A 23,062-nucleotide genomic window follows, 5' to 3' on the forward strand; every position below is an offset into this window, starting at 1 on the left:
CTCCCTAGTAAATTTTTCACTGTGGTCTTGTGTCCTTTCACAAAGTCTCACCATTCTGGAAGGGACTGCATCTCTCAAAACACAGATAGGAAATGCAAAGTGATATGCTAGAAACAACACAGAGAAGGAGAATTGACCTCAGGTATACAAAAAGAAGGGGTAGCATGGGACACATCTATAGATCTTCTCTTATTCCATATGGGAGGGAGGTGGCATATATTTCCTATACAACAATAGGATGTATGCTGCATAACAGGTACCAGATGGATGTTTAAATAATCTTCAGCTGCAACATGTCATGCTGTTATCTCATTATCCCTTACAAGTTAAATGGGTTCAAGCTGGGCCTGGACATGGATGAGATGTCTAATAGTGGTGGTGGGGCTGACATTGATGGCAATTTCCTTGAACAGCTGTCTGGAAGCTCCAAGTGGAGCGCAGACCCTGCAATGCACAGTCCATGGTGCAGTGTCTTGTTGCCTGTTGTGTTGTGCCGATGAACATGTTGCTCTTCCATCTCGCTGCCCTCCTGTGCCCTGGGCACAGAATTGGCATCCTGTCAGGTATTCATGCAGCTCCCTCTGACCAGCATAGGTGGTAGTGGTGGTCAGTCAGCAGTGGGTCATCTTGAATCGGCTGCCACAAGCTGAAAGTACTGAAAATTTGTTGCTGAGAAAAACTTTCAAAAAGCATTGGTTTGGAGTATCCGTGATCCATGTTGATCTGTGGTGGGAAGGTGAGGGTGTGGAAGAGGTAAGGACATGGGGGGGTTACAGGAAAAGGGAAGGTAGGGATTTGGGGAGCAGTGGTATGAGCTGGAGGATATGGGGTGTTTGCAGTGAGTAATTCAGAGTGCTAAAGCTATTGTGATGGGGGAGGTAGTGGAGGTGGAGTGGGTGTATTGCAAAGGGAGAGATAAGGGACGCAGAGATAGAGTACATAAGGCCAAGGATGAGGAGAGAGGAAAGTCCCAGATGAGAGCTTTGCTTGGCCTTACTCTGCTTTCAGTGTGTTGAAATTTTCTGTCACCCATCCGTGGTTTGATTTGTACATTGTTGGTATAAGTCAGCATTCTCAGGACTTGAGGCTTGCAGTTCCATGTCAGAGAGCCTAGACAATGTGGGATATGGCTGGTGAGTGCAGCTTTCTGATCACGAGGCAGCATACCTCGCAGTTGCCTGGAGAGCGAAGAAACACGATGTCTCCAACCAGAGCACAGGGTGCTAGGAATCGGTGTTGGAGCCCTGCCTTGAGTTCATGGAGTGCAAGAAGTTTCCAGGTAAGAATTGTAAGGTCAATGAATCGATGCTTTTCCCAGAAAAGGTCTGTGTTTTTGTTGGAGAACATATAAGGTCTTCAATATTTCCAAGAGCTTTATGAAAGAGGTTTGGTAATATGACTGCTGTTTTACACAAGATGCTGGGCTGGCAGGAGGTTCTTGCTGAAGGTTTCTAATTGGAGAAGAAGAAGTAGGAGACTCATTTTTCCCTACGTTCACTTTAATTTCTACCTAAACATATCTCTGTCCACAACGCGTGTCTCCCTGCCTTCTGACTCTGGCTAGATGCTCTCTAATGCTTGGAGTTTTTCTAAGACAAGTTTGATTTATTTTTGCCCTTTTTTTTTTTTCCCCCTGTATGTGTGGTTTGGGTTTGTTTTCTTTCCCTGCTTCAATTTCATCATCATCTTCCAAGTGCTCCTTATCCTAAACATAGAGATGAGGCAGTGACAGGAAAGGGCTGCCACTCTGACGTACATTGGGATCTTTAAGGGTGGGATTGTGGTGGGCTTTATCCAAATACAGAGCCTGGCTAAGCTCTGAGGACTACACTAACACAGTGAGAAGGCTCTGAATCACTCGAATGTGTTCGTTGACCTTTCTATAATGTGACAGTAGCAATAACACACAGCACCAAAATCTGCATTAATGTTGAGCAAACATTGTCTAATCCTAGCAACACCCAGGGAGGCAAAAGACTCATCCTTCTCTTGCAGGTAGGAAAATTGAGGTTTGCAGATGATGAAAGTTCTTCTTAATGTAGTAGTTCATACCAAAGCAATTCTGTCTTTGAAATCTTTACTCAAGAGCTTGAGCCATGATTTGCCTTGGGCGGACTTAAAAAAATCCTTGTCTAGGGTCCAAAATCAGAGTCCCTTGGATCAGTGTGCGCTGCCGTGCTATGTGAAGAGGGACAGTGCAACAAGGAAAGGTTTGGATGAGCTTGGGATTTTGGGTGGAAAGTGGAACATCATACACATGTCCAAATAAATCTGCCCATCTGAAATAATTCCTTTACAAGAGAAAAGGATTTCCCATCCGGATGCCCAACCTTAAAGCCCTTTTGCCTGAGCCTGTGTTGCAGTCAGAGACCAGGGTCTCTCTGTGCTATACAAGCAGAATAAATAACCAGCCCTAAGGACCTTGCAGCGTTTGGATGGTCCAGACCAGAGCTTTACGTGGTCTACACTGGTACAGCCCCTACCCAGAGCAATGTACAGCAGCTGAGGAGCAAGCAAGGTTTATTAGTGCTGCTGATGCCCTTTGGTGAATGCTGACAGTGTCTGCAAAGGGAGGCAAATGTGATTCTTAATCTGATCTCAAGTGGTTTTCAGTAAGTGGAGGTCGTGTTACCTGGTAGGGAGAGGAGTTGTGTAAAGCCATGCCTGATCTACAGAATCAGTGTGGGTGAGGGAAGTGGCCATCTCACATTTCTTGTCTCCTGTGGGAACTTCCTTGAAAGGTAATGTTTTATCTATAAAAGTGCAAGGTGACAAGCTGGCAGGGCACTTCTTTGCTCTTTATATGGTGAGACCTAGTGCTGAAACCTGTTTGATCTTTCAGTCATACCCACTCCATTGAGCAATGATGGCTGGAGAAGGTCTTTTCCCAGAACAAGCACAGAGAGCTATTTGCCCGGCAGCCAAACTGGCTTTGCTCCTCCGCAGGCTGCTGTGTGCTCCAGAGGGAGAAGGGGTGGAGGGAGGCAGCCCCTTGGCTTTGGAAAAAAATGAGAGGTTTCTGTTCATCTGCACAGGACTGCCATAGGGACAGGCTTTGAGGAGAACAGCTTTTTATTCTGTAGCTGGATGATCTTAACGGGTGTCCGTTTCTAAAATGGACTTTCACGGCATAGACACGCTCCAAGCTCGCATAGGTTTTGGTGCCAGGAGTGAAGAGGTTAAGGTGTAGCTTGGAGAAAATTGCTGTTAAGAGCTTAAATACCAGTGCTGCCAGGACACTGGGGCTCAGGTGGGTGTTTTATGTGCTGGCTTGGGTGTCTCCTGTTGCAGGGCAAGAGGATACAGCGGCTCAGGGTCTAATGGCACCACCCTAAGCCAGGTGCAAATAAGCAGCAGGCAGCTATGGACCATGCAAATCCACCTGGGCTGGCAGCTGAAAGAGGCACCCTCGGGGCAGGAACTGAGGAAAGCAAAGCAGGGTGCTGGGACAGGTGTTTTAACAGCCTCACCTTTTCACCCCTCGCTGCCACAGAGCTGGCTCTGCTCCCGCTTAATTGCCTCTTGGTTCTGATTTCAAGGCTGCGTTGTGCAAGATCGAATGAACAATGTATGAAGTGGTGGTGACAGAGCCAGTGGATGGGCTATCGGGTCGCACTTGCACGCTGGCATTTAGACTCTGTTTTGACTTATAAACTAAACAGTCATGGTGCAGACATCCTCTGTGGTTTGGTGATTAGATCTGGGAACTGCATTTGGACTCCAGGGGTCAAGCCAAGGTGCTGTCACCCAGCTCTGAGCAACACGAGGTAAATCACATTTTCTGTGCTGTAGGTTGCTCATTGGTAAGATGGGGATGCTGTGAAAGTTGGATGTCGCCCGTCTCAATCCTGCCTTTGGTTTTGTCCCCTTCTTCTTAAAAGAAAAACTGGAGACTGTTCCTGTTTGGCTTTGTCTGGGCTCCAGTCTGGTTTTGTTCTCCAGACTGGCTTGGAAGCAGCTGGAGTGGAGTGGCTCCCACGTGAGCCTGTCTGCTGTGTGTAGCAATAGCTCTCATTGAGAGAACAAGAAATATTAGGAAAACTTTAGCCCATAGTCTATCTTAAAACTTGAATTCTGTTCCACATAATAATTTAAGGATAAAAACTGGGTGAAAGGGATGAAACCTGAACTCGAAGAAATAAAAAAACACTACACTTAACATGATGGGGGAGGTTTGCTACAGGAAGAGGATTATAGGGCATGAGTAACGCCGTGCCCTCGCTCCAGTCATGGGCTCTGATGTGGTGAGTGGCTTGTATTTTATCCAAAGTACATAAGGTGGTGGTGTTATTAAGCAGACATCCCCATCCAACACTTTGGGACCCTTAGGTGAAAGAGGATTTTAAAGTGTTCAATAGGTTTTGGGTTGGACTAGAATCAGAGGCTGTGTTTGGCTTGGGGTTTGCAAAACTAAACGCCCTGCTGTTTCACCCATCTCCTGTGGAAGAGCCGTAAATACAGGTCACTAAAATTAGTCTTGCAAAGCAGCTATTCTGACTGGCGCCTCTGTTATTCTGGCTCCTCTGGCTTCAACTCATGCTTGAATCAAGACCTCTGCCTGGTTTTAATCAGCTCTAGCAGTTGGTGTTGAGGAACAAGTAGGTTCATCAGGAGAAAGCAACTATTTGCTGTTGTAATAGTTCCCCCATTTGTTTGGACAGGCCAGGTCTGGCTGCACTTGGAAGGTTGTGGAGGTTGTGGAGCTGGGCTCAACAGCTGGTTGCAAGGCAAGAGAAGAGCACCAGGCAGTTTGCCAGCGAAGACTAAAGGACAGCAGAGCCTCTTCAGGTTCCTGTTTTTTTTGGAGAGCCTCAGAGGGGATCTGTAACCAGCCAGCAACAGGCACCAGCAGCCAGAAACCCTTGGCACCAGCGGTGACGTCTCCTGAGCAAGGAGGGATGTGGTGATTTCTGTGGAGACCACAGTGAGGAGGCTTCTTGGAAATTGCACCAAGTCTGTCCATCTCTGTGGTTTGGACATCAGGCTGTCGGCATGGGACAGCCAAGGCGTCTCTCCCATTTGGTGACTCACCATCGGGAGCTTTCCAGTCCACCTCTGCCCTGTTTGCCATCTCTTCTGCCTCTGGTGCTGAGAACAACTGTAAAGAAATCACCCAGGGTGGCATCTCTTCAGACTCCAATGCAGAGTGAAACCCTGAGATGAGAAACTATTGTGCAGCTGTTTCCGCTCAACAATAGTGGACTTAACCAGCCAGCTGGAGAAAAAACAGCTTTGTAGGGCCTGAGGTGGTCCTGTTGCATGTCATCTTTTGAGTTGACAGTCTCAGGCCCATTTTCCAGGGAGGACTGTGTTCTCTACAGCCTGCCTGTGTTTGTCCTTTACATCCAGGGTAGAGCTTGGCACTACCCATCCTGTACTGTGGGTGTAACTTTGATTCTATGCTAGCTTAGTGCAAAATTAATTCACTCAACAGCTCCTGACTGCTCTCCATTTAGTTGATAGAAAAAATGTCATCTTGGGTTTTCCAGGTTCTTTCTGGATTGGTTGGTTTGTGTTACTGAAAGAGGAAAAAAAAAAGTAAATTTAGGAGTATCCTGGTTTGGGCTGGGGTAGAGTTAAATTCCTAGCAGCTGGTATAGTGCTGTGTTTTAGATTTAGGATGAGAATAATGTTGATAACACACTAATATTTTAGTTGTTGCCAAGCAGTCAAGGACTTTTCATCTTCTCATACTGCCTCGCCAACGAGAAGGCGGGGGTGTCCAAGAAGCTGGGAGGGGACACAGCCAGGACAACTGCCCCAAACTGGCCAAAGGGATATTCCATACCATATGATGTCATGGTCCGTGTATAACTGGGGGATTAGCACGGCTCAGGAACTAACTGAGTATCAGTTATGAGTGGTGAGCAATTGTGCTGTGCATCACTTGTTTTGGCAATAATAATAACTTCCTTTTCTGTCCTATTAAACTGTCTTTACCTCAACCCACAAGTTTTACCTTTTTCTTTTCAATTCTCTCCCCCATCCCACGGGTGAGCGAACAGCTGTGTGGTTGCTTTAGCTGCCTGCAGGGTTAAACCACGACAAGGAGCAAATTTAAAATTATCTACATGTACTGAGAGTTTGGGGAGGATCTTGTAGCTTAGGGGCATGAACTTGAGTGACTGCAGACACTAAACTGACTTGACTGCTGCAGCACAAGGGGAAAAGCATCACACCGTACAGGAGCTCCTTCTGGTGGTTCTGTAGGTTGGAATTAACCCTTAGGCAGGTAAATCTCACAGAAGGGCTGTAGGCACCGGCTTTGCTCTCGTCCCTTCATGGTGAGCACCACCCCAACCAGCACGCTGGGTGGCTTTCCCTGTCCCCTCCCTCCAGCTCCCAGGTTTGTCCAGCCACATGCTGAGGAGGGACAAGTGACAAACCTACTGAAAACAGATCAATGGACACTTGACACAAGGTCTCAGTGTTCACAAATGTGTCCCTCTATTTATGCAGGACCAGCTGAGAGGTATTTATTTCTTTCATTTCTGCAATGTCCAGCTGCAGTGCTCTATGAGGACCTGTTAATTTATGCCTCGCATTTTCCTCTGAATGACCTGGAAAGTATCAGTCTCATTTAAGTATGATCAATGTTAAATAAGGATGGGGGGTCAGGAAGGGATCTGAAAATGTTGTGTTCTTTTTCCAGGAGATATGTTATCTAACAGGAAGAAAAATGTAAAAATAAAAGATTGTGTGCAGGACTTTAGTTTCCAGCTATTGTTAGAATGTATGTTTGAGGGCTGGGAACCCTGTGGCCAACAGTGACCTGGACTGAGTTGAAAACAGGAGAATGGATGTGCTCTGCAAAGAACAATGTTAAATCCATGCTAATAGCATAGCAAGAGAGGAGACCGTGCTGGAAGAGACAGAAAAGCCCTGAAGGAACAGAGAAGAGCAAGCCAGGTCTCAGATAGCTGCTGAGTGAATGAGTGAGTTTCCCAGGGCTGTCTTCTGTAAGAACATAGCTGGAATTCCTTCAGTTTGGGAGTAGCCCCTCCAGAGTACTAAATAACTCGGTGTGGAGTCATCCTAGACCCCTCAGTGAGGACTTGTGGTGTTTAAAAGAGAAATGAGCTATTAGGAGGCCACAGGATGGTTGGGGTGAAAGGAGTCGGCAGGCATGTGCTGGTCATTTGCTTGCTTCAGCGTTGGAGGGAAATAAGAAAGTATGACTAGGATAATCAAAAGCATGGAGGAATGTCCTTTGAAGAGAGATGAAAGCAAATGGGACTGTGGTAAAGCTGAGTACGAGGTGATTTCACAAACATGTATCAAAGGAGGAGTACGCTACATAAAGCTGAGCAAGAACTGCTGTACTGCCTAACCCTTGCGTGTGCCTCCATGACATGAACAAGAGGGGAAGATCCCATAAAAAATTATCATCATCATCTTAATTTATATTGTGTTTCATTATGGAACTTATTGTTCCAGGAAGTATTTTAATTTTAACAGTTTGGACAGTGACTTGATGCATGTAATTATCAAGCATTACTGTCATGTATAACAACAAATTTGCAAGAAAGAGAAATAAACCTTGTGATTCAGAGCTTAAGATAATCTCTGACTTCTGAAGACTGGATGAACCAGAGTGGGGGTGTGGAGCCAGAGAGCCTCAGTCCACTGCTGGCTACCACAGAGGCTTGCGCTACCTTGAAACCACAGCGAGCCTCAGGGCTGGTACAACCCATCAGGCTCCCTGCTCCTGTTGAAGAGCAGCAGCTCCCTTCCACCAGCGAACACGCAACACAAACTTCTCCCAGTGTGGAACGGCGCAGCGCAGCTCCCTGCCCCTTTCTGCTGCCTAACTCTCCTTGTGGGACAGCTCTAGCCCTGCAAATGTGACTGTAGCATCCCGTAGCCTCCCGTCCCTACATCCCTTCCACCGCTGCCTTCCCACCTGGATCCAGCTTCTCTCCTGCTAATGGGGGAGCACTGCTTCAGTTTTGGCTGAGTTGGTGGCACTGTTAACGGAAATGTGCTGTGCTAGAGAGATGCACTCTGCTGCCTTGTAAATAATTTGTAATGAGCACATATCTTCTCATGGAGGGCTGTGTAGAGCAGTCGGGGTTGCATAAACACAGGGTGAAGCAGATTTCTGGGCACATGTTATGGACCTGAGGACATGCCCAGCAAATCAGGAAAGTACTCAAAGTGTGGAACCCAGGCAGGTTCCTGGACTCCTGCTGATGGATTGTTCAGGTGGGGACGAAATCTTAGGATAGTTAGTCCAAGCATCACTGCCTGTGGAGTAGCATGGAGAGGTTTCTCTACTTCCTTTCATCATTCAGGCCAAATTCTGGTCTTGATTGTGTCTGGGGATGACTCTGGGAGGTTGTATGGTACTACATCCCCTTCCCTTTCCTCGCTGTAGGTTTGGGAAATATGCACTGACTGGTTTTAACTTTCAAGTGCAGTAGAAGTTGCATTGCACAGGGTATGTAATCCCTGCTCTGACGTCCAGGCAGGGGCCTGTGAGCTTCATTCCCTTTCCCTTATCTCCCACTCTGCTGCCTCAGGACATGACTGCAGCCTGGGTCATGCTCTGTGAGTGCTCCCATTGCTGTGAGCAAGAGGGCAGCTGAGACAACACCACAATAAAAATCTTCCAGGCAATGGGGGCTGTAAATAATGCAGCTAAATTACTCCCTGCACTCTAGGCTGATTATGGGGAGAGTGTTTATTAATAAAGTCAAGTTGAGACCTGGACCACCTTTCTACTGGCTGCTGAGATGCTGAAGCAAGCCCAAAAGACGCGTTGTGCATCATGCAGTGCGGGGAGAAGAAAGGGAAAGTTTTAACGTGCATCTGGAGCATAGCTATGGGCTAACAAGTGACTCAACTCAAAAAAACCCTCAAACTGCCGAGAAGCTCTGAGTTCTGCCTGAGTCAGGTCTCGTGAGAAGGAGACCTTAGTCTGCTGCTCAAGGAGGCCCAGCCACCCTCCTTGTGCCGAGAACCTTGCTCTAAGAAGTGAGAGCGATTAGGAGATTAACATGTGTGATAAAGAGATTTAGAAAACATGACCTATAAGGAAGGGTGGGAGGAAATGCTGCTGTTTAGTCTAGGGGTGATGGAGGGGATGCAGAGTACTCAGGGTTTTAAAAATAAGCTCTGTGTTTTGGAAAGCTTTGTGGTGGGCGAAGCTCTACAGCAAGGCCATGAAGGAAGATTCTCTTTAAAGTCAGTCTTGCCTGGCTGGCGTAGCCACTCTCAGCTGGGGTCAGGGACAGGCAATGAAGCGCTGACCTTTCCATTCCATCTTGTCCCACGTTTCCATGTCTCTGTGACAACTCGAAAATACCTTTCTGTTGAAAATAGGATTTACAGGGCTTTAAAATGGGTGAGCTCTGAAGCCTGCTGTTCTTCCTGGGTTTCAGGGCAGGGTTAACAGCCCAGGAGCTAAGAGGTACCCACCTGCCAAAAAAGGTCCCTGTTCTTAAGCTGGGCACCCCATTGCACTTCTGAGGGCAAGCAGAGCCCTGCGGATCAGCACAGCAGGAGATCACAGTCCTTAGTCAGGCGCTGAAGAAGAGAAAGGCTGTCTTGGTTTGTTTTCTACTTTTCTCCTTGAAGCTTCTCATCTGCTGTTGAACGTCAGATCTCCATAAGGCTGAAATCTGGGACCACATCTGCTTTCTCTCCAAGCCCTGTTAGTGAGCCAGTGCTCTTAACGCCGTAAAACGTGCCCTGATTCCCATTTCTCCATTACACAGCATGTGGGGGCAGGACCATGCAGCATCCTTTACCTTTGCTCTTGCTCAAGAGCATCCCACCAGGGAATCTCTATTTACTTTGTAGTTTTTCAAATGCTTGAAGCTTAGGAAATGTTTTCCAATGCTGAAATTTTTGGCAGCAGAATTTCTTTCTTTTCTCTCCCAGCCTAGCAGGGAAACTCCCTCTTTTTGGGCAATAACATGAGTGTATTTTGCCTGTTGTTTACAGCTGATGGGATCTGGTTCTTGGGAAGAGAAACACATCACAAGTCGCTGCGGTGTGGCTGAGAGAGATGCCGGCTTCCCGCACGCCCCGAGCCCTGAACCCTGTCTCCCACTTTTGCCCCATGGCAGCAGCGGCAGGTGCAGCTCTGCCTAAAGCCAGCTTTGAAACCAGCTGGGTCAGAGGCAGAAAGCAGGGGAGAGGAGAAATAGGTCCCTCTCCCAGCAGAGTTGCATTCTTGAAGGCACAGAGCAGCATAGCCAAGGAATTCTTTCCTCTAAGAGAAAGCCCAGCCGTGAATCCATGTGAAGCTCAGAATAAGAGAAAATAATCTGCCTCCCACATGCTCACAGCCTGATGGCTTCTCCTTTAGTGTCTCCTTGCTGTCACAGCAGCAGGGGACATAGTGACTCCGCTGCAGCCAGGGTGGGTATTGCAGTTTGGGGCAGGAGAGTGACTGAGGGCAGGGCAGCAGCCTGGGAGCAGGCAGGAAGGGACGTGGATGGAGCTGGAAGGAGAAGGCAGGAGGACGTGCCACTGCCTCTCACTTGGCCCTGGGCCTGATCCCTGTCCCGGGACTGGCTGAGGAACAGCAGCTTCCTCCGCTCCTCTTCTCTGCCTGAGACCCGGAGCCTCTGCACCCCTGCCCCTTCCCCGAGCCTCTCCTGGCTTTCTCCTGCTGCAAACATCTGGTCTTCTGCGTCTGAAGGACTATTTGGGAGAGTTTGATCCTGCATTCTTCATGCCTGAGGCCTCTCAGATAGCTCCAGCCAGTACAGTCACTTTAAAATGGAAAACAGACAAAATCTGCCTGAGTTTGCCAAAGGCTGAAGCAGCCCGTTTGTTTCAGGAGATGCTAATGCTGGTGGTTTCACTGCTGAGTGACTTTGCAGTATCTTCTTCCATCCTGCATGCTGCAGAGAGCAGTGAGGAGCCCAGGAGCTGGGGAATGGGGAGCTGCAGGTGAAGCAACGGGATTTCATTCATTTGGGAGAGAAGGTGCATCACGGTGATGTGACTTTTCATGCAGGCTAAGGAGTGAACGCAAGGGGAGTGCCTTTCTCTTTAATAAATAGCGAAACTGCTCATGCCTTTACTTGAAAACGTAGCTGTGTTTGATGAGCCAGCGCAGCCTCCCGTAGGCAGCCGGATTTCCCAGGGCTGGGTACAGCCAAGGGCAAGTGATCACTGGGGCAGGGCACGTCTGCAGGCTCCAAGGCTTTGTGCTGGGAGAAGCAGGAAGAAATGGCAGGGAAGGAGGGCACCGGCGCCTGCAGCAGCGTCAGAACAAGCTGGGAATGTGGCTCAGCACAAGAGCAAGATCCCAGTTGGGTTCAGCACCTTCTCCACCAGCACGTGGGAGCACGCTGGAGAAGTGCCACCCGCCTGCCTGTCTCCTCCAGGCTGGAGCGGTCCCCTCGGGCTCTTTGCCTAGCCCAGGCTGTGGGATGTAATTGCTTGTTTGGGAAAATTTTGGGGAACCGGAGCTGTAATTGCCCAAAGCATCTGCTGCCCTTTAAGATCAGGTTGGAGACCAGGCCGTGCCACCCTGGCATATGTGTCTGTGCTCCATTGACAAGGATTTATTGCACAACCTCTCATGTAGCTGCCACCAGGAAATTCCCCAGCATAGCACTAGTAGAAAAACATGTTGTTATAATACTGCAGTGTCATTCAGCTGATCAAATAAATAACAAACCCATGTGGGAACGGAGGGTGATTTTTATTCCATAATCTTTCCAAAGCAGGATTGTTATTAGAGGCTTCTATTTTTAAGTACTTTTCTCAAGCATCTCCCATGAATTTTACATTCCTTCTGCCTGCTGTTCAGTCCCTCCTCCAGCAAACCCTTCCATCTTTTCCCCACAGCTCCTGGGGTCAGCCTAACCTGATGACTAAATCTTTCAAAGCCTGATGCCGATTCTTATTAATAATTTCTCCAAAAAATGCAGTGTTTTCTGCTATCAGTGTTGGTTTTGGGTAGGTCTTGTCCTGGGCTGAGACCTCTTGTCCCAAAGGCTTTAAGGCATAGCTTGTTGTTTAAAGACATGCTGCCCTTAGGACCCGGTCCCAATCAAGCGATGGCTCTGTCCTAGCAGGATATGATCGTGGAGGAGGATCAAACTGTTAATATTAACAGCCTGCTTCCGTCTGGGTTAATGGGGTGGTTGAACATGCTCCAGGGAGCTGCGGTGCCTTGGCTCAGCAAAGCCAGGAAGGTGCGACCGTGAATGTGTCCTGCCTAGCATGAGACCCCTAAACTTGAGAAATGAAGCGGGAGCCAGGACCCCAGGAGCGTTACACCTGCCTTTACAGGCAGCTTCTGCCCCTCGTACCCATCCACATAGGTGCTGTGCCAACAGACACCGGCCCTCCCCACTGGGGTTCAGCTCTGTGTAACAGGGAAAGGGTCTGAAATGCAGAAACACGTGGAAAAAACCAACTTTCTTTGCTCACATGCTTTTTATGCACCATGGAGCCCGCCCGACACATACAACACCCATGTCTGGGTCTGCCCCAGGGGCTTACACCTAAACAAACTGTGCTTCTTGATCACTTCATTCAATTTAAATTTGTGCCAGTTGCTGGTGCAATTTGTCCAGGGTTTCCTGCCAGCGCTTGAATAATGCTGAAGAAGAGAAAGTCTGTCTGGCTAGCAGGAGAAGTCCTGGCTTGTCTGCAGGTGGTACCAAGCTTGTGTGTATTCCTGCTGCTCAGCAAGGCATGCCGGCTGCCTCGGGAGGGGAAGAAGGTGCATGAAGAAAAAGGTCTTGCTGCCGAAGAGCCCATGGGCTGGATCCTCAGCTGGTAAAAACTGGAGTGACTCCATGGAGGGTGTGATGTGTTGGTGAAGGGTCTGGCTGCCTGCCCTAGTCCCAGGCTCCCAGGAGAACCGGGGAAGGGGCTGCTGGAGGGTTGGTCTAGCCCTTGCATCACCCCAGTCCTTGGGCACTGAGGTCCTTCCCACTGTGGGTTTGCTACCTATCCAGTGTGGAGATGGGAAATGGGAGGGAGTAGTGTTTGGGATGTTGCTTTGCCATCAGCTGCTTATGCTTGGCATTATGGCATTTATAATTGGTGAGTTCCAGGGTGACGTGAGCGGGGCTTGGATGCGGTTTGGTGGCAGCACAAGGCTGGGGTTCAGGGTGAACACCCCAGTGTTTGATTCCATGTGGCTGCTGTGTGTCCTGGTGTCCCCGTCCCCACCCCTACGGAAGCAGCCCGACGGCGGCATTCCCTGCGGAGCTCTGCACCGGGCTGTGCTGGGACTTGTCCTGCAGCCGCCCTGACGCCAGGGTGGTGGTGACCAGCCACAAGTACCTCTCCCTTGAAACCAGGCGTTTGGGGTTTTCAAAGGCTCTCTGCACACTCGGATGTCATGGGGCTGAGCCAGTGCATCGCAACGAGTGGTGTGGCATCTTTGGGTTTGCAGCATCAGAGCAGAATAGCCGCAGCGAGGAAAATTCAGAGGCACACAGGAAGAATTTGCAGGTCTCCATGCCGAGATGGAAATTGTGTGCTTGAAGGGTCTTTCTGGCTCTGAGCTCGGCCCTGCCAGGCTGGGAATAGTGCAGGGGTGTGGAGTTGCGGTGGAAGGAAGGACGTCTGCTCTGGGTGGGCGTAGGAAGAGGTTGGCCAATGGCTGGGATGGCTGGAGGACGCAGCTCACGTCTGAACTGAGCGTGACAGGAGCAAAAATCTCTTCTGCAGTGCTGATCCAGGCAGAAAAGCTGCCCTGGTGTGACTCTGTGCTGACCATTCGCTGGGAATACAAGAAATGGTGTAACCATCCCTTCTGCAGGGACGGAGGCAGGGGCTGGCCTGTGGCATCGCTTGGCCTCAGTCAGGGCTGGCGGGACAACACTGCCCAGAGGTGACTGTTCTCCTTCTTAGCTCATTCCCGGAGCAGGAGCCGACCTTCTGGATTTGCTCAGATAACCTGACTCATGCTTGTATCAACAGTACTTCTGTATCTCCTGGGCCCAGGGCTGCTGTGCCCAGAGCACAAGGCTGCCTTCAGTTCACACCAGCACCGCAGGAAAAAGGCTCCTGTAGCCCGTTCTCCCCGGGGAGTAGGGTGCCACCAGCACCCCGTTGCTGGGGATAAACCTGTCCTTGTGCAACAGAGTCTGTAGCGAAGGGACCAGAGCCTGGTCCTGTGCTGAGTGTGATGCTCCTCTTGGGTTCCTTTGGACCCTCTTGGAAAGGACAGGATTAGTTTTGCTGAATGGAAGTTAAGAAGCCCTGAAGAACAAAACCAGTTCTAGAGGCACTAACATTTTGATAGATGGGTTTGTAAATGACAAACTGTCGTACTCCATTCATTGTTTTTTGAGGCTTTTTTGTGGCTTGAAACAACTTTATTCGAACATGTCAGTTAATTAAAAAACTGCTTGCATCCTCAAAGCATTCAGTTTCCACTCGATCTCCAAAAGTTTCCATTTTCCTGAAATAAGGTTTTGGAGGTTTGGGGGTTTTTTTCTGTGTAAAGGAACCGAACCCCAAATCCTGCCCTTCAATACTAATAAACTTGGAGAGCTCCTATCAGCCCGCACGCTGCCGGCTCACCGGAGGTTTGCTGCTGCCAGCACTGGAGCAGGGCTGGGGAAGAAGGAGTTAAAGGAGCATTGGAAGAGCAGCCCAGCTGCCTGCAGAGGCTTAGAGCCCACTCTTTCTTCACCAGTGTTTGATGGCTGAGGAAGAGCCAGCTCCGAATTCAAATGCCACTTTCTAGACCGAGGACAAAATTACACCCGACTGCCCTGATTCACCTTCTTGGAGAAAACCAGGACGAGCTGGGCAAGCTGCTCCTTACTTCTGTTTGCAGGTTTGGGGCTTTGCTGTCCGCAGCCTGCCCGGTTGTGCTTCCAGGCTGGTCACTCTGGGAGCTCCCCTCCCAGCCCAGGCCCCCCCCCCGGGTGATGGGCGCTGGTGGGGCAGGGGGTGGCTCTGTCCCCTGTGCCCCATCCCTCGGCAGGTGGCTGTGTAGGGGAGGGCTGGCTGCCTCTGCCACGGGAGCACTTAGTCGCACTGGGCGGGACTGGGGAGTACTGGGAGCGCTGCCACGGAGGGGTGGGCTGTGGGATAGGGGCCGGAGGGAGCGCAGGGCTGGATGTGGCTGAGGTAGGTGCCTACCTTCTTCCTAACTCCTCCTTCCCGGGGCTGATCGGCTCGAGTCCCGTGGGTGAGCAGTGCCTGGCTGGGCGAGGGATGCTCTGCACAGCTCCATCCCTCTGGGCACGGACAGGAGGGGAGGTGGGACGGGGACGGATCGTGGTGGGCTGTTTTAGGGAGACAGGAGGTCGAGCTGCGGCCAGGCTGAGCTTTGCTGTGGCCCACACGGTGGAGGGGGCTGTATCCCAGCTTGGGGCATCGCATCCTTGCGGAGCTGGTGGTGGCAGGGAGCGGCGTGGGCAGCCTGCTCCGTGTCCCCGTGGGGTTCGCTCCCCGGCAGCTCTGCCGCATCATTTACTCCTGGCTGGCCCGAAGGGGTTTACGGGGCCTGTGGGCTTTTGCTGAAGAAACAGCGGTGACTTCTGTTGTCTTTAAACGTGGCTGTTCCTGCCCCCTCTCCCGCAGAGCCCTCTCGCAGCCCAAGCAAGATCTCTGCTGGCTGTGAGCGCTGCAGGCGACCGAGCGCACCTTCCCCCAAAATGATGGAAAACAAAGTGTTTATGTCATTTGCATTCTACAGCACGATCTTGATTTTAAAAATGTATGTTGTTGCCATCATTACAGGACAAGTGAGACTCAGAAAGAAGGTAAGTTCCAGTTTCCTTTACCTTTTTCTTTCTTTCTGGCTTTTTCCTTGGGTTTCTGTGGCTTTTCTTTCTTTTTTTTATTCCTGTAAAGGCCGACAAAGTTTTCCTGAAGCAAGCTGAGTTTTCTTTGCCTTAAGTTGAAAGCAAAACATGTTTCATAGCTGCGGCAGATAAATATCTCACTTCTCTTTGGCTCTTTTTGTTTGTTTCTACCATCTGTAGCTAAATGTTTATAATTTCTGAATCCCAATCTAAATAGTAATTTCAGATCTCAAATGCCATGCAGGTGAGCTGCTTCTGCAAAGAGACTGTTTACAGTTAATTTGCCATGTCTGGAGGAAAAGGGAAGTGGGGAAGGTTTAAGAACAAATCGTTTGCAATGCTCTTTTTTCTTGCAATGTAGCAGAAAGCTTTTGAGGTTCCAGGGGCTGAATGGCTGTGAGAATGCTCCAGGAGAGCAGCAAGTCACGGGAATAAAAACAATAGCTGGAGGAAATGGTTCTTGGGCACAGGGGAAAATACGGGGAGGACCGGGAGCTCTAGCTGCCATCAGGAGATGGGGTTAACCAGACCTTTTATCGCCCGCAACCCAAATTGAACTCGTGGCAAAACTCAGCAGTCTGTAAAATCTGTTTTAAAGTATATGAGGAGTTTTCCACTACATCAGTGGAGCAGGAGGAAGAGATTTCTCTTCTCACATAAACCACAAAGATAGATATTCGGGTACTGTAGCATCATTGTAACAGATGATTTGGCTTATCCCCTTGGTTTCTAAATGATGCTCCGGCCCTGGGACAGTCTGGGCTTGTAACATGATTAAAGAAAGTGTCAAGGTCCTTTCCAGGCTGCAAAGTGAAGCTGTCACATGTAACCAGGTCCCTGAGGAACAGCTTCTGCGCATAGGTGGGAAGCTTGTATAAATCATTTTTATTTGTAAGTTTATTAGCGTAGGATCCGATTTCCCCCGAGGCTGGTTTCAGTCACACAGTATCACTGCCAAAAAGCCAGCCAGGGAATATCCTTTCTCAGTAGGGTGAACTAATCTGTCAGTGCCGGTTATCTTTTGGCTGCTGCATTCAGTGTCTACGAGCTCTGTACAAGCCGGGATCTCGTTTGGTGGTTGGCAAAGTCCCCTTTAAATGGGTTTCATGGGGAGAAACGGACTGGGATCAGACCGGAGCTCCCTTGAGGCCCCTGGGTTGGGAACTGCCCGGCGGGCAGAGTTGGGTTTTTCAGAGGATGAGGAAAACCCGTCAGGAGGTGCAGGGTTTAACCCCCGGGACCGTGCACGTGGAACTGCAGTTGCTTTTGTATTTGTGAAGGGTGCGGAGAAACTAGAGCTGAAAGGTCTGGAAGAAATCCCCACTGGTCTCAAAGACTGGGAGTAAAGCGTCTACCTGTGAAGATCTTGAGAACATCATGAGCACATATACTATAAGGACTCTCTCTTGCAGGCGTTTGCAAACCCGGAGGACGCACTGCGCAACGGGGGGCTGCAGTACTACCGCGAGGACCCCGACGTGGAGCGGTGCCGCAGGCGAGTACGCGGCGGTGCTGGCATTGCCCCTGCGTCGCAGGGCGATCCCTGGCAGCTGCTGGCAAAGAAGCAGTGGAAAGTTAAAGGGCTCATTAATTAAGTAATTACCTAGATGGGTTGAATGCCTGGAGCTTGGATGTGGGACCCTGCACGCTAGAGCAATTTAATCTTTTATGCGAGCATGGTGTGCGCTGGGGTCTGACTGACACAACTAAACTAATTCCTAGGTGCTCAATGTCCCCCAGGTCCCCAAGGGCTTGTCCCGTACCCACACCTGAAGGCTCCTTGTGCCCTGTTCCTACAGGACCCCGAATCCCCCCAGATCCCTGCACAGCTATATTTATGCAACGTTTGCTTTAAAAAACATCCAGTGCCACCTAATCGCCAGGGTTCCAGAGGGAGGAGGACGGCAAATGAGCTGCTTCCTTGCTAGGAAAAAGAAAATAATAGTACTAATAATAATCATAATCCTCTTTTGATTAGTCAGAAAAGAAACTTCCATAAAAATAAATAACCAGAGCTGCAGCAAAGACCTGGGGAAGTCTGGGATCTGACTCGTGCAGTTAAAGCACTCAGGATCAGTCCTTGCTGATCTGTTCACAGCCCTGGGGAAGACAAATTAAACTCAAGGTGTTTTCCCTGAACAAGGGTGATGTTGGGTTTTCTTCTGGGGTGTTATCAGGATGGGAGCAGAGCCCGGGCCAAGCTGCTGGGGTCTGTGCAGGGCAGGGGCACAGCAGGGGAGAGCACGCAGCAGCGGGAGGTTTCCCCCTCCCCTCTTCGAGAGGCCCCCGGCTGCGTCTTGGCCCCAGAACGACAATTTGCCTTTTCTGCCCTTTCTCCTCCCTGTTCTTCCATTTGTCCTTCAAGCCCTGCTGAACCTCCAAGTCCTTGGGGGCTTGTTCGGACGGGGCTGCCGTGGGGCAAGGCGGTGGGTGTCCAGCAGCTGCCGTCTCCCGGCACGGCTGACACCAGAAGCAAACCGTGCTCATCACCACGGTCCTGGCTGGGCTGGGGGGAGGTTGGGGCAGTACCCGCAGAGGCAATGCTGGTTCGGGAAGGCAAGCAGGGCTCTGGGCTGGGCAGGGAAGGAGCTGTCAGAAGGCAGACACCAGCCCATCCTCGTGTCTGGGAAGAGGCTGGGTCTGACAGGGACCATCTGGCCAGGAGGAGCAGAGGGCTTCCTGCAGCTCCCCGCCTTGCTCCCGGGTTTGGCAGGGAATATGTCTCCTCCTTGTCGGGGTTCTGATCAGCTCATCCTGACCAAGTCCTCCTGGCATCACTGCTACAATAGCAGGACTCATTTTAGTCTCTTCTCCAGGCCAATTCTTCTGTAGTGTCCCAAAATCACACCCAGAGAGTAACTGAAATAGTGTTTCCAGAAGGTCCCTTGCCATGTACATCCCCCTCACCTTGCTTGGGGACGTGGCCCTTAACTTAGCGTCTGCTCCCCATGGAGGTGAAAGAGCGGGCAGGAGAAAGCCCCTCACTCTCCTGCCTGTTCTGAGGATCATGGGGTGCTGAAAACGGTCGTCCAGCCTGACTACAGTGCAATTAAGCAGGTGCTGCTGGCACAGCGCAGGGGTGCAGGGGATGCTTGGGGTGCTCCTCCCTGGTGCCCTTTGGATGCACTTATGGAGAGGGGCGAAGCCACGAACCCTCCCATCCTGGGAGTTTCTCTTCTGGAGAAACCGTGGTCTGGAAACCTCTTTGTTATTGTGTAACGTGGCCACATCTGGGGCCGTGCCGTGCTGGAGCCGCACCAGCTTTGAGCTTTTTGCAGCTTCGCAGGGTCTTTGTTTTGCTTTATTTATTTAAAAGCTCTAAGCCTTGAGCTGTCATCTGTCACAGCAAAGGCGTTCCAGTCACGGAGGGCAAGCTTCAGGAGTGCAGCATCCCAAGGGAAAGACACTGGGTGCGAAATCCTGCTGCCTGTGTGTGTAGGGGGGATCTGACTCTTTTGGGGGCTGCGTCTGCCCCATCCAGCGGAGGAGAGGGCCAGCAGCACCCAGGGATGGGCACTCTGGCTTGAAGGGATGGGAAACAGCAGAGAAGCCTGGTGGGAAGGAGCAAACTTATCTCCCTTTTCAGGGCCCACCGCAACGACATGGAGAACATCTTTCCCTTCCTCTTCCTTGGAGCCATCTACTCCCTGCTGGATCCCAGTCCCGCAGTGGCCAGGATCCACTTCTTCATCTTCTGCGTGGGGCGCATCGTCCACACCATCGCCTACCTCCTGCGGCTGAAGGCCCCCACGCGCTCCGTGGCCTACAGCGTGGCACAGCTGCCCTGCTTCTCCATGGCTCTGCAGATCCTCCTCGCCACCACCCCGTACTGGTAACGCCCAGTGAGACTGACCATCCAAACCCCCTCGTCCTGCGCTCTGCTGGTTTCCCCAGCTGGATTGGATGGTGTGTGTGCAAGTGTGAGCGTGCACGTGTGTGTGTGTGTGTGTGTGTGTATGGGATATGTTGCCAGGGAGGCTGCCTGCACCCCAGGGATGCTCAGCGCAGCCTTGATAAAGTCCCCGTGCTATTGAAATTGGGCAGGGAAGTCATCAGAGAGAGGGGGCACGTGTCCCTCTGGGGCGGGAAGGGGATGCAGAGGCAGGTTTCTCTCACTCCTGCTAAGGATGGGAGGGGGAAAGCACCTGGACTACCCCTCGAAGAAGGGGTTCAGTGAAGGAAAGAAGGTTTTCTGGCCCAATTTCATTTGGAACTGGGAAGGGGAAGATGTGTCCTTTCCCCTTGGTCACAAATACCCTGTGAATCAGGAAGGGAAAATCATGAGGGTCCCACGAAGTCTCTTGATCAGCAGACGTGGGGTTATAAAACAGCCACCCTCCTCCTGCCCGGCCGCGTGGGTCTGTGGGGAGGGGGGTTCCTTAGGTTCCCCCTCCCGCAAGGACCACAGGAGGCAGGTGCCTGCCAGGCAGCGTAACGTGGAAGTCAAAATCTCCGGGGTGACGTTGAGAAGCCACCGAAGCGTCCAGTGCTCCCAGCGCCGCCTCGTCTCACACCACGGGATGCAGCTCCCTGCCAGGGACTCTCGCTGCAGGCAGGAGCCTGCTTGTCCCAGCGAGGACGCCCCGCAGCCGGCGTTCGGCAGCTCCTGGCCAGCAGCAGCCGTGGCTTTTCCATCTCAGTCTGGCCGTGGCAAGATGCAGAGGGACGTGTCTGGAGCAGCTGACAGGAATCGCTTACCCTGTAGAGGACTGGACACAGAGCTCTGGGACTTCCGGAAAGATTGAGATGCTCACACAAAACAGGGGGTCTGCAGTTTGCAGGCAGAGCTTTCTCCCGAGGGCGGTATCTGCATTCACATGCTGCCGATGCCTGAAAATGCTCCCAGGGCAGCAGACTGAATTTCCCCCGCTTTGTTTGTAACCTTTCTCTGGCCGCAGAATGGCCGTTGCTATTTGGGGAATGTGCCGTGACCGCTTTGGGGTGTTTTCTTTCAGCTGTTTCCTGCTGTCCACTGCTGCCAAGCCATGCGCAGCCTGGATTAGCTGGTATTTGCAGAAAGCTCTGGAAATAAGCAGAGCGGCTTTGAACCGCCCCGCAGGAGAATACTGCTGCTCTGCTGCATCGCCTGAAAGCCGTCCTGTTGAGAGGAGAGGCTGGGACCAGGGTATCCCCTCATGAGCTCCTCTGCCATGCCGCTGTCCCGAAGTGCCAAGGGCTGGTCCAGGCAACAGCAGCACGCAATGGAGCACCCTCCGGAGGACAAGACAGCAGGAAGCCTCTGCCATTCAGTGCCTCCTCCCTCCTCTGAGGGCAATGCAAATTTTTTCTAACATCACAGGGGGAAACCAGAATGAACAGAATATAAATTCCCCTCCCACCTGTCCTAAGCCCTAAAGCTGTTCCCTTAACCCCGCTGTCCTCAGAGATGCTCTTACTGGAACCTCACTGAGCACCTGCATGCACAAAGCCCGGGTTGAAACACCACCTCAGACTGATGCTCTGAGCCCTTGCCCAGCTGGGGTAGCAGCTTCGGTACCAGCGACTCCTGACCCTGGTGCAGATGTGGCCTTAGGCTAAGCTGTTTGGTGAGGTTTAGAGCGGAGCGCGCTGCTCCTCCGCAGGGGATGCAGGGCCCACCGCCTGTGGAAGGTAGGCAGGACTGCAGGTTCAGCAGTTTGCTCTCGGCCACTTCTCATTTACACGGCCTCTGCAGATGTCTGGGTAGGACATACCCCTCTTAACAAGCCTTTTCTGCCTCACATGGTGCACAAGGTCTCAAACCCCTGTACATGTCTCTGCTGCTGCACATGAATCCTGGTGGCAGGAAGCAAATATTCCCAATAAAAACAAATCATTGTGCTCTGATACATCCTTCCTTTGGGAGCAGCAGATGCAGCTGGGTAGCAGCTGGGCCCAGCAGGATGGCTCCCCAGCTGCAAAGCACTTTGCTAAACCCTGCTGCAGAGCCTGGAGTGCCCTGGGACTCCTAAAGAGACATCCCTTTCCTCTGGACTCACCTGCCCTGCAGAGGAAGCTCTTTTCCAGGTGTGCATTATTTGTGCTGACCCTTTAAATTTAGCAGAGCTGGGGGGGGGGGAGGAGGGGTGTTACAAAGCAGCTCTGCTCAGTTTTCCTTCCCAGAGTAGCAGGTTGCTGCAAAGCTTGGTGTTCACCCAAACCTTCTCCATCCCAGCTCCCCCAAAGCAGGCTAGTGGTATGAGATGCTTTGTCCCAGTAAGCCTTCTTCACACCCTGCCTGTGCTCAGCTGGGTGCCTCTTCCCTGCGGAGCCAAGCTGGTGCTTAAATCCTGGAGGGCTGGAGAAGTTCAGGTAAGATGCAGTTGCTCTTATTTCTGTGCTTATGACTTGCAAAGGAGCTGCCTGTATCTTTCAAGCTCAGCAGCTCCCTCTCTTTGCTGGCAGGTTGCTGGGAAGCAAATGCCTCATTTGCCTGTTTTTCCCCCTATTTTCTTAAACTGTTGATGTTTGGGAGGTGCTGCCCTTTTGGTGTCTGTGTTAGCTGGTTGAGATGCACAAAATGGCTCCACTTGGTAGTTTTTTCTTTCCTTCATGCTTTTTGCTTTCAAATAAGAAATGCAGTAGCTTTATAAAACAGATTCTTTCCCATATATGTTGCTGTGGTTAGAGATATAGCTGGGACTGAGATTTTGGCATGGAAAGGAAGAAAAGGGGCTGCAACCCCCCAAACTCCAGAGCTGTCAGTTCCTTCAGCCTCTTCTACGCTGCCTGTTTGGTGCCTGGGGCTGATGCCCTGCTCAGGGAAACTGAGGTTACACGCAGAGCTCTGCTTTCTTCTTTTTTTATTAAAAAAAAAATAAACCCTGCTGTACTGGCTGTAGGGAAAAGCTTGGGAATGTGAACTCTCCTGGCTCCAAAAAAACAAACAGAAAAAGCCCACAAGGCAAATTCAGAGAGGCCCAACCATTGTGCTTATTTTGAAATGCTGTGGAGGTTTGTGGAGGCAGGACAGAGCCCGGCTCTCGGTGCCTGGTCAGCCCAAGCCCCATCAGGGCTCTCCCAGGACCCAGGCGGTGAGAGCTGCTGGCTCTCCCCTGGGCACAGCCAGGGGGGTTTGCTGTGTGCAAGGCAAGTGATGAGCTAAAGCATCCCCTGCCTCTTCCCAAATCATATCCTAAAGGCCAGAGCTCCCAGGTTCCTGCTCTGGCATCGGTGCAGGGGAAAGATGTGCCCAGGGTCTCCCACGGCTCCAGTAGAGCAGGGACGGTGGTTGCATCTACCAGTCTCTGGGTTTTGGGGGGGGGGGGCGGTGTTGTGTGTGCCAACAATTTGGTTTTCACACCTGGCTCAAACCTGAAGTGGTAACACCGCGAAAC

At 51.1% G+C, this 23,062-nt stretch overlaps 1 protein-coding gene across 4 annotated transcripts; it reads left to right on the forward strand.

The window, feature by feature from the left end:
* The first annotated feature begins 999 nt into the window (after positions 1-999).
* Positions 1,000-21,566, forward strand: PTGES (prostaglandin E synthase). Of its 4 annotated transcripts, none has more exons than XM_075772808.1 (4): positions 14,547-14,770; positions 15,523-15,704; positions 17,159-17,241; positions 19,333-21,566. In XM_075772808.1, exons 2-4 carry the CDS (start codon positions 15,597-15,599, stop codon positions 19,580-19,582), a joined length of 441 nt encoding a protein of 146 aa, XP_075628923.1. In that variant the 5' UTR covers positions 14,547-14,770; positions 15,523-15,596; the 3' UTR covers positions 19,583-21,566. The 4 variants fall into 4 exon arrangements, with proteins under 4 accessions (XP_075628921.1, XP_075628923.1, XP_075628922.1 ...); XM_075772807.1 differs by lacking the exon at positions 14,547-14,770 and adding an exon at positions 14,857-15,066; XM_010300535.2 differs by lacking the exon at positions 14,547-14,770 and adding an exon at positions 15,107-15,198.
* Positions 21,567-23,062: the final 1,496 nt, after the last annotated feature.

This window comes from Balearica regulorum, chromosome 20 (genome assembly GCF_011004875.1).
Source record: "Balearica regulorum gibbericeps isolate bBalReg1 chromosome 20, bBalReg1.pri, whole genome shotgun sequence".
NCBI lineage: Eukaryota > Metazoa > Chordata > Aves > Gruiformes > Gruidae > Balearica > Balearica regulorum.